The sequence below is a fragment of the Embiotoca jacksoni genome, unplaced genomic scaffold, assembly GCF_022577435.1.
Source record: "Embiotoca jacksoni isolate LCO1_2020_lvr unplaced genomic scaffold, fEmbJac1.0.p SCAF_48, whole genome shotgun sequence".
Lineage (NCBI taxonomy): Eukaryota > Metazoa > Chordata > Actinopteri > Embiotocidae > Embiotoca > Embiotoca jacksoni.
The window spans coordinates 1,794,631-1,808,137 of record NW_027185401.1 but is presented as its reverse complement, the minus strand read 5'-3'; the positions used below and the strand labels follow the sequence as shown (position 1 = coordinate 1,808,137).

The window sequence follows — 13,507 nt, the reverse complement described above, 5'->3', positions numbered from 1 at the left end:
ACCATTCCTGTACTATTTTAGATAAACATGAACGTGCAGTTTTTTATCTAAACAAGCAGGTGTGTGAGATCCAGCTGGTTCAGGTCTGCATCTCCTGATCATTTATTTTGTGTATGAATCATTTTGTTTTAACTTGTGTCAGTGTCAAAGTAAACCTCTACGCCAGGGGTGTCAAACATACGGCCCGCCGGGGGGTCCAGCTCGGCCCGCCGGATGACTTTGCTAAGTGTGAAAATTACAGAAAGACATAAATTGCATTTCTATGAGAATATGGAGGTTTATGAGTACAAACGTTGTGTTATTTTTGTTTTAATCGATCCAGTAATTGCTTCAAAAACAGCGTAAATGCGACGTCTGCTCCGGAGGAAGAAGCGCTCGGTGCCACAGGCAGCAGCGCTCGCTGCTCGCTTTGTGACGCGTTTGACGTCAAACGCGTCACAAAGCGAGGGAACCTGCAGAGGAGAGCCGGGGCAGATAAACAGTGGGCTGATGTCTGAGTTTTTGGTCTTTATGTTTCTAGTTTATTGTAGAAAGACCTTAAAACAGGGTTTATCATCCAAAAACCTTCACCAATGATTTAAACAAAGAGAAATATTGTTGTTGTGTATGCGTTATTATGCTATGATTTTACTGGTCTGGCCCACTTGAGATCAAAGTGGGCAGTATGTGGCCCCTTAACTAAAATGAGTTTGACACCCCTGCTCTACGCTGATGACACTGTTGTTTACACACATGAACATACAGCAGATTGAGCTGCTCTGAAGCTACAAATGCTCAAAAACAACAATCATGCAGCTTTTTGATAAATCAGGGCTGAAGTCTGAATGCTGAAGAAATGAAGGGCGTGTTTATTAGTAGTAGAGAATCAGTTTAATTCCCAGTAGGTTGGTGTGTCAGTGGAACTTATGAGGTGAATTTGTTTAAAGTTGACAACTGAAAGTGCACTTTGATGTTCCTCTTACTGGGTCAATTAATTCATGAATCTTAATCACTCATTGATAGCGATAACTTGAATTAGAGTAGATTGAGTTTAATTTTCTCGTGTTGCATTTTCTTTCTTTGTAAATTTCTCCTTTTTTTTGTTTTTGTTTTGTTGTATATTCATGTGATTCAGCTCAGACAGCGGGGTCATTTAATTTTTGTATACGTGTACGTTCTCTCCTGTTCTGCTGATTCATAATTTAACTATAAAAAGGTGTAAAAACCTCCAGGTCATTTTGTGATGTACCGAAGTACTTCTGCATTAATGTCAAGTGTAAAACTAACGTGCCCCGAGCTTCAGGTGGGCGATGACGTTCAGTTTCAACTCTTGGCAGACGGGGGGCGCAGTGGAAAAAGTTATTTCGAGTAAAGAAGGAAGACCAACGACAGAGAGGGGAGCTCATAACAGCTGCAGATATGAATCTGTTCTCTGTGGTTAGAAAAACCAAAAAAAAAACTGTTGACTGCTAATGAAAACTTCCTTTCCTGCAGCAGACGGGCTGCGGGGGTTTCTGCTCTGCAGCCTCCACATTGTGGGTTTAATAAGACGTCGACAGTTACAACCGTTCACTCCGGTGGAAGAATGATTCCAGGAAGGAGCTGTGTTATTCATCGAAGAGAGAAACAGCTCAAACCGTAAATTAATATCGGAGAAATGAACTTTGACAGAGTAAAAGCAGAGACCATAAACTTCCTGCTCTCTTTTTATGACCCGATATTTACAGTGTTTTTAGTCTGATAGAAATGACAAGAAAAAGTCTAAAAATGAACCTTGGAGAATAATAGTGACGAATCTTGGAGTGAGGTGTTGGTGACATGGCATTTTTGCTCATGTCAAACCTGTTAATAAGGTTATGCTATTAATACAAAGAGCAACAGCGCACAAACCACAGAGATAGAAACACAAACCACTGAGACAAACAAGTCATGACGTTTCACACGTTAACAAAACCTGGAACTTGTTCGGTGTTGGTTCACTTCAGGTCTCATTATTTTAGGTGCTATAAAAATAAAGAAATTTACCCGTCAGAAGAGTTTGTACATGTTAGTGAATTTAATCCAATAAAATGTAATTAATTCACCTCACTACACACATTGACCCACTTCTCTCCGGGAAATTTATGTTAAATTTTACCGCTGTAGCCGTCTGTGTTTCACTCATGACGTGTCACATGATTCTGGCATTATAATATATCTTTAAGCTTATTAAGTAATTTTTGCTTCATTTGGGATCAATGATACACTGATGTGATTTTATATCTGATCTGTATTCACTGAAACGAAGAGATTGGCTGACTGTGGCCTCGATAATAAACTGGGGTTCCAGAAATCACAGCCCACCACTGAAGTGACTGGTCAAATCACTACTGAGTCCAGAGGTTCCAGTGAAAGAACTTTTATTCAACTTAGTTAGTCACCCAGAACGGAGGGGGTTTGCTCACATTCGTGGGTTAGTGTGTTTGTGTGGTTCGGAAACAGAAGAAGAACACACAACGTAAGAATAATGTAACTTAATAAAGAATAAGTTAATGGCAACTCGACGCCGTGTGGCATAACTAACACAAAGTGTTGACATCGATTCAAGGAACAAAAACACAGTCAGAATACTTGAAACAATGAGACTCAGGAACACATATCATACGTCAGTGATGAACTAAACAAGATCTCAACAGAGCGCTGAAGAAAGCATGCAGTGTTAATTAAGCCACATGTGCAGAATGAATGGATGCTGCATTGCGCTAGCACTCGGCATTACAGGCTACAACAAACAACATGATTAAGGACGACTACTAGTGATGTTACGAGATGTGCCGACGCTTCGAAGCGTGTCGAGTAACGGAGGGGGCGTTTCCTCGAAGCGCGTGTCGAGGCTTGCTTCATTTAGGGGAGGAGCCAAAAATGATGACGTCCGAAGCCTCGCTGCCCGGCTGTACCACGTGACTGCTTCGGGAAGTGGTTCAGATTTTGCCGGGAGGTTTGACAGCAATATAAACCCCTCAGGCTCCATTCAAAATGTGGGTTGTTGGTGGAGAGTTGATGTCAGTTGAGAGTTTGGATAGTTTGGAGAGTTTAGAGAGAGAGAGAGATAGTTTGGAGATTTAGGAGAGTGCGGAGAGAAGGAGGTGATAAGATGGAGCCAGCTAGGAAGAGGAGGATTTCCCCTGTGTGGGAACACTTTGATTTAATAACTCCTAATAAGCTAAATCTAACTCTATTTCAGACACATTAGGTTTGCTTATCAAGAACTGTATTTTTCACAGTTTCTTATTTTATTCAAAGGTGAGGTGTTTATTGTGCTCCAAGGAGTTGGGGTACAATAACAACACCTCATCCATGCTGAGGCGTTACCGTGCCTTGCATGAGAATAAGGAGGAAACTGGAGCTTCACCCAGCCAAGGTAAGTCATTACAATATTACAAATGCACCATCACAATTTTTCACTGTTCACTTTTGTTTATTGTGTAAATAAAGACAGGTAACAGACACTGTATTTATTCTCTTTTAACCAGCCACCAGAAAACAAGAGCTGGATGAAGCCCTCGTCTCCATGATAGTGAAGGACACACAGCCCTTCAGTATTGTGGATGATGTTGGATTCAGGGCATTTGTGTCCAAACTGGATCCTAATTATGTTCTCCCTACAAGGCAGGTATGTATGGGTGCATGCATGAAACAAATGAGTACTTTATTGTGTCTCACAGTTCAGCACTATATATTTTTTCCTTTAGGCTCTGAAGGCCACGGTGGAGGCCAAGTATGAGTCAGCTAAGGAGAAGGCTAAAGTGGAAAAGGTGGCTGCTGTTAGCTTTACTTCTGACATGTGGACATCCATCAATATGGATGCCTACCTGGCTGTAACATGCCATTTTGTGGGTGAGAAAACCACACTCAGTTCAGTGCTGTTAGGAGTGCAGGCATTCCCCCAATCACACACTGCTGAAAATATAGCTCGTGTGAAAGCCTCCCTGATGGAGGAATGGGGAATCGCTAATAAGGTGACATGTATGGTCACTGATGGTGCTCCCAATATGGTTGGCTGTGTGAGAGAGCTGAAGCTTCGGCACCATATTTGCATTGCACACACACTGAATCTGATAGTGAAGAAGGCACTTGACCAGCAGCCTGCGCTCTCTGGCATCCGGGCCAAAGCACGGAAGCTGGTTGGCTTCTTTAGAAGCAGCACCACTGCTAAGGTATGCTCTTTCCCTTTATTTCAATTTCTAATAACGCTAATAGTTTGTCTGTGTTCCTACTGCAGTGATTTAATGGCCTACTCATCTGCATCTTTAAAGGAGAAGCTTACACAAGTGCAACTTCATCTGGGGATGGCAAACATGAAGCCAATGCAAGAAGTGGAGACCAGATGGAGCAGCACATATTTGATGCTGCAACGTTTGGTGGAGCGAAGGGAGCCAGCAGGAGCAGCGTTAGCTGGGTTACAACATGACATCCCCTTCCTAACATCAGAAGAGTTCAACATTGTTGGAGGGTGCCTTTCTTTGCTGTCTCCCTTCTACGATGCCACCGTAGAGCTGTCGGCAGAGGAAAATGTGTCTGTCTCCAAAGTTGTCCCCCTCGTGAAGATGCTGGAGCACACCCTTCAGGAGGAAATAACAAAGCCGGCACCTGCAGCAGCGTTGGAAATGGGAGACCAGCTCATCAGGCAACTCCGGGAGAAGCTGTACACTTTGCAGTCGACGAGCATCGTGTCTCTTGCTACCCTCCTGGACCCCCGATTTAAAGCAATAGGATTTTTCAGCCAAACAAAAGCCACCGAAGCAATAAAACGACTGACCTCCGAGTGTGCCACCATTATACGGTCAACACAAAGCAGAGAGGAAATCCCCCAGGCTTCCACCTCTCATGATGTCACAGGAGGTAATCTATTATTTTACATTTTGAGATCAATTATTCCTATGAGAACACTTAGTAACATGATCTGTGGTTTCCTCTTAGGTAGCAAACTGTGGCATCCTTTAGACACCAGCGTCATGGAGGCACGGAAGACTCAAAATGTGACAGCAGATGCCACTGTGGCGGTCCAGTACTACCTTTCAGAGCCAAATATAAGCAGGCTGGAAAACCCTCTGGAGAACTGGGAGAGGCAAAAATTACTGTATCCAAATTTATATAGACTTGCTCTTGCGTTTTTGTGCACGCCAGCATCTTCTGTACCCTGTGAAAGGGTGTTTTCAAAGGCCGGAGAGGTTGTGTTAAAAAAAAGGAATCGTTTAAAACCAAAAACTGTTGAGAAACTGTTATTTCTGAATAAAAATGAATAAAATGTCCCCTGTCCTGTACATCATTGTCCAAGTTACACAAGCATATTCAGTCCCCTCTTCCTAGTTCCACAAGCACTTCCACTGTCCTCTGCCTGCTTAAGCCCATGCCATTTTCCTAAAGTGACAGAAAAACATGATTACACAACCTGCCATATCATCAGATACTACCATTTTGGGAAAATTTACACACACAGAATATATTCAAAAAATATTTTATTATGCACATATGTGATAATTTATATACAGAAATTATTTGGTCATGCATTTTTGTAATTCATAGTCATTCCCAACAGCCATAACAGACACAAAAATTCAATGCATCACATGTGGTTCAGATACAGCTGCCTGTGATTATACACTTGGCCAGTAGGTGGTTTCGTGTTCACATGAAGCTTCGAGAAATGAACCCTTTCTCGAACCAATTGGCTGAAGTGGTTCGATGCCTCATGAGGCTTCATCTCACCATCACTACTTACATGTCAAAGGACGCACACATGAAGTCTTCAAACGCTGTAACACACATTCACGACTACCACCTCCAGCATATTGTGGCAGGGGAGAGCTGCCCTGCACAGGTGAGCTGGTTCACACATGAGCGGTGGAACGTACCACTCCGAGGGGGTGTGGCGGAATAGTCCAAGTGAGCCCGGCCTTTTCACCAGAAACACAAACCACAGAGAAAAACAAGTCATGACGTTTCACACGTTAACAAAACCTGTAACTTGTTCGGTGTTGGTTCACTTCGGGTCTCATTATTTTAGGTGCTATAAAAACATTGAAATTAACCCATCAAAAGAGTTTGTACATGTTAGTGAGTTTAATCCAATAAAATGTAATTAATTCACCTCACTACACACATTGACCCACTTCTCTCCGGGAAATTTATGTTTATTTTTTACCGCTGTAGCCGTCTGTGTTTCACTCATGACGTGTCACATGATTCTGGCATTATAATATATCTTTAAGCTTATTAAGTCATTTTCGCTTCATTTGGGATCAATGCTACACTGATGTGATTTTGTATCTGATCTGTATTCACAGTGTAAATGGAAGTTACAAAGCTGCAGTAAATCTCAATTAAAGTAGAGTTCATGAGGTCGGTGTTTATTTTATGTCATAGAGTTTTTCTGATCTGAGTCAAAATCACAGTTTATCAAGACATTTTGAGAAAAGACCATAACGTACAAACATATTTTAAAACATTTATGAAAGATCATATTTAATTAATGTTTTAGATTGTAATTTTTAGTATATTTCAAATTAAGAAATGTATTGGAAATAGTGTTGTCAGTAGTTTCCTATAAAACATTATTGCCAGTTTGTGTTTCCCTTTTTTTGAAATGTGTTGCATGAATATATTAAATGAAACTAATTCATGAAAAGATTAAAACCACCCATCATGTTTTCATCCCCCTGCTGTTTGTTCACTCGTGTAAACAACAGTGTCATCAGCGTAGAGGTTTACATCCGCACTGTAATACAGTTATAAAAGATAATCTACAACCAAACTAAACGAAGATCTGTATTTAACGTTGTTGACCCTGATGTTTATTTTTATTTGTATTCTTTTAGCTTTTCTTCGGGACATTCTGTGAGAATGTATTAAATGTTATTTAAAATCAGAGTTAAACTATTGAGGCTGTGATTGTTCAGTTTATATCATTTACAAAAATTCTTCAAAACTTAATTTTGTGAAGTTAGAAAATATAATTGATTTATTCCTAATTGAGGTTACTACATGAAAAACGAGAGATATACTGTTAAAAATACCTGACAGATAATAGTTGAATTTTCTTTATTATTAAATTAGAAAATAACACTCAGAGCAGAGGGACAATAATTTTAAAGATTTATGTGTATTTATGTTTTTGTATGTATAGAATAACTGTTTGAAAAGACAAAAGAAAGAGTGAGATCCGTATCAGCCTTTTTTTTTTTTTTTTACTTAAGTTTTGGATGTGAGATCATTTTCGTACAATCACAGTAAACTACTACAAGCATAGTTAAAAAACAACAACAATGATATTTTTCAGTTTATAGAGAATATTGTACTGCAGAAATGAGAGGAACCTACAACGCTGAGCATAATTAAAAGTAAGATCGAGACGAAAGAAATATTAAGTGCTGAAACATCAACAAGGCAGCAAATAAAGCGTCTAAACTTGGAATTAAATTGAAGTCAAACTTCTCCAACTGTATCTAACTCCACATTTCAACCAACCACACCAGTCCCATTTTAAGATTTCTGAACACTGATCAAAGTTACAAATTTAGATGAGTTGATGATATTTGTTGGTGGTAAAAGACGAGCAGAAAACAGTCAGTGAGCATGTGTTCAGTTGGTGGACGGTCTCTTGTTTCTCAGGCTCGTCATCAGAGAAAGTCCACAGCAGTACACCAGACTCTTCACTATCAGCACTGTGTACAACACGCAGAGCAGCTTCACCCTGCGCAGAGACTGGAAGGACACTGACAGACAGACAGAAAGACAGACAGACAGGTCATTCATCTCTCCACAGTCTGCTCAAATATATACGTTTCTTGAGAATATCATTCATTTTTTAATCGCTTTAACATTTCCTGGCGGGACAACCAGTTTTACAAGAAGACACGTGTCCACTACAGTTTGACTGAAAGCTCAAAGACCCTTCAGGACCTGACCAAGCTTTAATATGACCCCTACACCGACAGCAGGTGATCTTACAGTCAGCTGTTGGTTCTGTCTGTGGAGGATCGGTGGTTGCTGGAGCTGGAACCTCTGAAATAAAATGGAGACAGATGTTTGGAGCTGCAGTGAGACATGTCCGTCCTCTTTGACAGAGTCTCCACGTGAAGCTGAATCCCTGCTGAACACAGTCACCAAGCCTTCATTACCTTCTTCTGTCTGGTTCTTCACTGTGCCCCACTCATGCTTGACGTAACAGTGGTATTTAAAGGTGTGGAGATCATCCTGATCAACCACCCTGATGGAGGCGGTGCGTCCCGGCTCTCTGAGCTCCAGCTGTTCTCCCTCAGAAGAGAGAAGCTCCTCCAGCAAGTCGTTCTTCTTCTGTCTTTTCCAGGAGAACTGGACCTCAGGAGGAAACATGGCTGAGGCCAGACACAGCAGGAAGGTCCTCCCCTCCAGGTGGGCTCTGCATGCTGCTGGGTACATGATTACCTCCGGCTTCACCACCGGCTTATCTGAAGTTTGACAGCAGCAACAAGCAGCACAGACACACAGTGACACAGTCAACAGCAGCTTCCAGCACTGCATTCAGTCTGATCCTGGAAACTACATGGACTCTGATCAAGAAACTACTCATCAATACAGCACAAAGTTCACTACATACTGTGTTCACCTTCATATCAGACACAATCATCACTTCATGTATTCAAGTGTCACATGTAGAAGACTGAAAATGTTTGAATAATTAAATCATATTACAGCTTTATTTGCACGGTTATTATTTTACCAAATACTTTAATGTAACTTAATGATATATAATTGAATTTACATGAAATCAATGGAAAATATTTCTTCAATATAAAGGTAAATATAAAAGTTTCCGTAGTTGTCTCTAAAGAGAGAAACATTGTTAATTGATTTAAAACATTGTGTTGCACTTTAAATATTTACCACCATTAACTTTAACTGTTAAACACATCAAAACACCAATACATTTTAGATAATTATATTTCATAACAATTTTAAGTATTCTGTTTTGTAAGACATTATTCTGAAAATGAAAATTCACGTAATAAAATGTGTTCATTTAAATATCACCTTTTTATATTTGCAAATATATATATTTTTAAAATGCATATATATTTATTACATTTTTATATTCATGTATTTTCACATTAAAGTTGTACCTTCATGTAACAAATAATTATCAAGAATTTAACATCAACAATTAAGCTACTTATTGACTATCCGACAAAATTAATATATATCTATAGTTTTCTTAAAAATTCTTTTAAAAAATTAAACTTCAACTTAAATTTTAAATATAATTTTGTTTTCCCAAAACTTCAAGAAATGACTCAAAACTACTGAGATGATCAAACAGTTAATATTCATTAAGATATTAATTATCTGTCCAAAACAATTAACAGAAATGTTTACTTTATTATTAACAACAGGATTTCATGTGAACAATTAAGCTACTAATTGATGATTGATTAAAAATTTTACTTTTCATAGTTTTGTTTCATAATTTTTTTTTTCACAAATTTTTAACTTAACACAAAATACTACTTACATTTGTAATAAACACAATTATTTTGTTTTTCCAAAACATCAAATGATGATACAAAACTACTGAGATGATTAAACAGTTACTATTCATTAAGATATTCATTAACTATCCGACACGATGATTTAAAATGTGTAGTTTTGTATAAATTTAGAAGAACAATACAATATTAAATTAAATTTACCATAAATCTCATCTTGTTTTCAAAAGTCAAGTGATGATTTAGAACTACGCAGATAATCAAACACTAAATATTCCTAACAAAACTAAAATGTCACTTTTTGTGGATAATTTTATTCCAACGCAGAAAACATCAATAAAATGTAGTTGTTATGGGAGATTCAAACATATTTTCAGAAATTATAGATTTTTTTCTTATGTAACAATGTCTGCAAGATGAATTCTCTGCTATCTGTTAAAAAAAAATAACCTGTGAAGCCCGAAGCAGCAGAAACTGACTTTAAACACATTTTCAGTTTCTACAATAAAATAGCTGAAGCAAAATAAATGTTTGTTCTTACCTGTTACATACAGTTTAGTTCCAGAGCCAAAGATGCCGTAGAAGTATCTCCCCACAGTGAAACAGACTGATACAAAAACCTGTCTTCTGCTGAACGTGTCAGATGAAGTGAACGAGTCCAAAGTGTCATATTTCAGCTCCATGATGTGTTTCTTTCAGGTTCATATCAACATGACTGTCTCTTCTTCTGATGGACAAGATGGACGTGAGGTCACAATGACCTTGACCTCTGACCTCGACCTTTGACCTTCCACTCAGTTTATCATTGTTGTAGTGAACCTTTGTGCAACATGTGAAGAAACTACCTCCAGGCATTCATGACATATTATATTCATGAGGATGGATCAAAGTGAGCTAACAGTGACCTTGACCTTTGACCTGTGACCCCAAAATCCTTGAGTACAGGTGCTGATTTTATCCAAATTTGAAGAAATTCCTTCAAAGCGTTCTGAAATTCAAGGTGACAAGAATGGGATGACGGGATAGGAAAGACATGAGGTCACATTAACTTTGACCTTTGACCCTTGACCACCAAAATCAAGTTGTAATTCATCCTTTAGCCCGGTAAACGTTTGTACCAAGTTTGAAGAAGTTCTCTGGAGGCATTCTTGAGATATCGCGTTCACGTGTCGGTGAAGGAACCTGAAAACATAAAGACTCCCGTTATGGTTGTCGCTAAAAAATAAGATTTAAAGTACTTATATTTACAGAAGATGCAGCCTGTGTGTTCAATAATATAGTCACAGACTCTGATGTAAAACTACGTCACTTTTCTGACTCAGCACTTTTTATTTGACATTTTAACCCAACTAATGGTTCTTTAACTTCAGAAAATAAAAATGAGAACAAAAATATTGATCTTGAAAGCTGCTGAAAACAAAATGAAATAAATCTAAAATAAGTTCTGACAGCAGTAAAGAAAAACTTCCCTCAGCTCAGTCTGTTTGTGAGATGGAGGTGAAATGTGAACCTGAGCTGTGGTTTACTGCTCTCTTCCTGTCACAAACACTGTTTGACATCTGCTGGTTTTTGTTCAGGCTGCAGGGATCATTTCTCACTGTGGGTACGAATACTTATAACAGGAGCAGTAGTAGGTGGCTGAATGATGGAGTTTAACGTTCTGGATCTGCAGGACGCAGCCGTTCTCTTTATTCACTGCAGAGAAATCATCTTTCTGAGGATGATTGTACCCTGAATCTATTTCTCCATCGCTCCTACGAATATCAAGAATCACTCTGAATGTTTCTGTTTCTTTCTTCTGGTACCAGTACACATTAACACTATCACACAGGTCAGTTTGTTTACAGCTGAATGAGACTTTGTCTCCAACTTTCCTGGTCAGAGTTAAATCATCCTGAATGAGCTCTGCTGCCATGGCAACCAGCGCTGTGGAGACACGGACGGACAGATGAAGGTCAGCGTGACGGCGTTAGTTAAAGGTGAAGTTTGCCGGCTCCCGATTGGCTGGAAAACACTCACCTGAACACAGACAGCACAGAGCAGCAGCCGGGAGGAAAAACATTTCGTTTCTTCGGTGCGGCGGCGTTTCCTTCTGGTGAACCTGGAGAGAAGTGACGCTCCGACGCAGCCGAGGACGAACGAGGACGAGCCGTGAGAGACCAGACGAGGGACACGTGGTTTCTAACAGGTCCTCAAAACCCTCCCATCAGCCCCTGCAGCACAAAGATAAGACTGCTGCTGCTGATTGACAGCTCGGCTGAAGCTGCTCGTGCGGTTTCATCGTCTGGATTTGAAAAAAAAAAGAAAAAAAAAAATCTGGGTCACATGATGCAGAAACACTGAAAAACATTCAGGTTGGTGGTGAGTTTATAACACGGACTGTTATCTGATGTTTAAAATACAAAACTACAAATCCTCACAGCTCCTCAGAAATTGATTGAACTCTGAAATGTTTTTAAATTCATTTAATAAAGTAAATTAAATTCTATTGATTTGAATTCTTTTCTCTCTTCTAACATCACAGATTTTGATCGTCATGTTGTTCACGTTGTTTCCACGAAACAAATATTTTCCCTCAGATTCAGTCCGACATGTTTCAAACTTTATAATCTGCTCTCACATTTTAAATAAAGTTCTGTTTTGATTTATGAGTTCGTGGAAACGAAGCCGTCAGAGATTCTGCTGGAAACAGAGTCGACTGCAGCTTCTTCTTTTTTTTTTGTCTCCTCCACCTTCCAGCTGATGTGAAATTCATCTCCAACGAGTCGTCTGGATCTCGTTGTACTTGCGGTGACTCGCCTCAAGATGGCGCCGCCTCTCTTTGCTTCTTTATTGAAGACACAGACGGCAACAAAAATCCTCCTGATGATAAAATATCAGTGTCGCTGCTCATTCTGTCAAATCCATCACATAAACCCAGCGGAAGTTTCAGCTGGAAGTTGTGAGGTTTCACATTTAAAGGGATAGTTTCCTCACAAATGTTCCAGTTTTGAATGAAAGCAGTTAAAATCCGAAACAAATATTTTCCCCCAGATTCAGTCTGACCAATAGAAACTCCCGTCTCCAGCGTTGGCCCCGCCCACTACATCCAACTTAACCTTCAACAATGCTTTTGACTTGAGAGTGAAGGTTTTAAATTTGCAGCCAAAAGAATTCTAGTTTCACGAGCAAAATTCTTCATCTGTGACCAAAACTAACAAAACTTTAAGAGCAAATTTGTTGGCAATGCAATAATTTTATTCTCAGTTTATATATGTTTTCCTTACAAACTTGATTTGTGATTGCAGTGCCAGAAATTTGCTTTTAAAACTATTATTTCATTTGCTTGCATAATAAAGACACAAAAATACCCTTCATAGATGTTAATGTTCTCCAGCAGATGGCAGTAGCGTCAACAAGATCTCAATGAAGGCCGCTGTGCTCCTTTACAACAGTTCGGTCGACCCAGTCGACCCAGCGAGACCGTTGGGACGGACGTTAGAAACGCAGATACTCAATCGATGCTACTTTTATTTGTATTTTCAGGTAAGAAAATGACTAAACACTCGTATTAAGTTTGTTCTTGTTCGATATGCCGTCTGGTACGTTTGGTTGTCCAAGACGGGACTCGTGAATGTCCGTAAGTCAAGGAGATAACCGGTGAAACTAGATCAGGGGTGGCCAACCAGTCAGAGACTAAGAGCCACATTTTTTACTGTGTTACCGCAAAGAGCCACATCATACACATGGGCACACATGAACATCACCCCATCCCTTCCTCTTACACACACACCTCTGCTCAGCCAAATTTATTGTGTGACATTATCATGTCACACACCAACATGATAATGACAGAAATTGACTCCTACAGTACTAAGACCACAGGCCAGTCATTTTCAACAATGAACATTGTGTGCACTGTCTCACACACACAAACTCTCAGTTCAACAAAGTCCACAAACAAAAACATAATAATTTACAATAGCGTTTTTCACTTACTATGCATGTTGCTTAGTGCGACTTCTGGCATTCCTTGCCTTGAACAA

General features: G+C 39.4%; 1 protein-coding gene across 2 annotated transcripts; it reads right to left on the bottom strand.

The window, feature by feature from the left end:
• Nucleotides 1-7,089: 7,089 nt before the first annotated feature.
• LOC138210763 (uncharacterized) lies at nucleotides 7,090-12,392 on the bottom strand. 2 transcript variants are annotated; one of them, XM_069170070.1, is made up of 6 exons: nucleotides 12,282-12,392; nucleotides 11,502-11,766; nucleotides 10,024-11,408; nucleotides 8,139-8,447; nucleotides 7,969-8,022; nucleotides 7,090-7,733 (listed from the first exon to the last, which is right to left on the bottom strand). In XM_069170070.1, the coding sequence occupies exons 3-6, from the start codon at nucleotides 10,163-10,165 to the stop codon at nucleotides 7,600-7,602; spliced, it is 639 nt and encodes a 212-aa protein (XP_069026171.1). In that variant the 5' UTR covers nucleotides 10,166-11,408; nucleotides 11,502-11,766; nucleotides 12,282-12,392; the 3' UTR covers nucleotides 7,090-7,599. The 2 variants fall into 2 exon arrangements, with proteins under 2 accessions (XP_069026171.1, XP_069026172.1); XM_069170071.1 differs by lacking the exon at nucleotides 7,969-8,022 and having other exon boundaries at nucleotides 12,282-12,391.
• Between the last annotated feature and the right edge of the window lie 1,115 nt (nucleotides 12,393-13,507).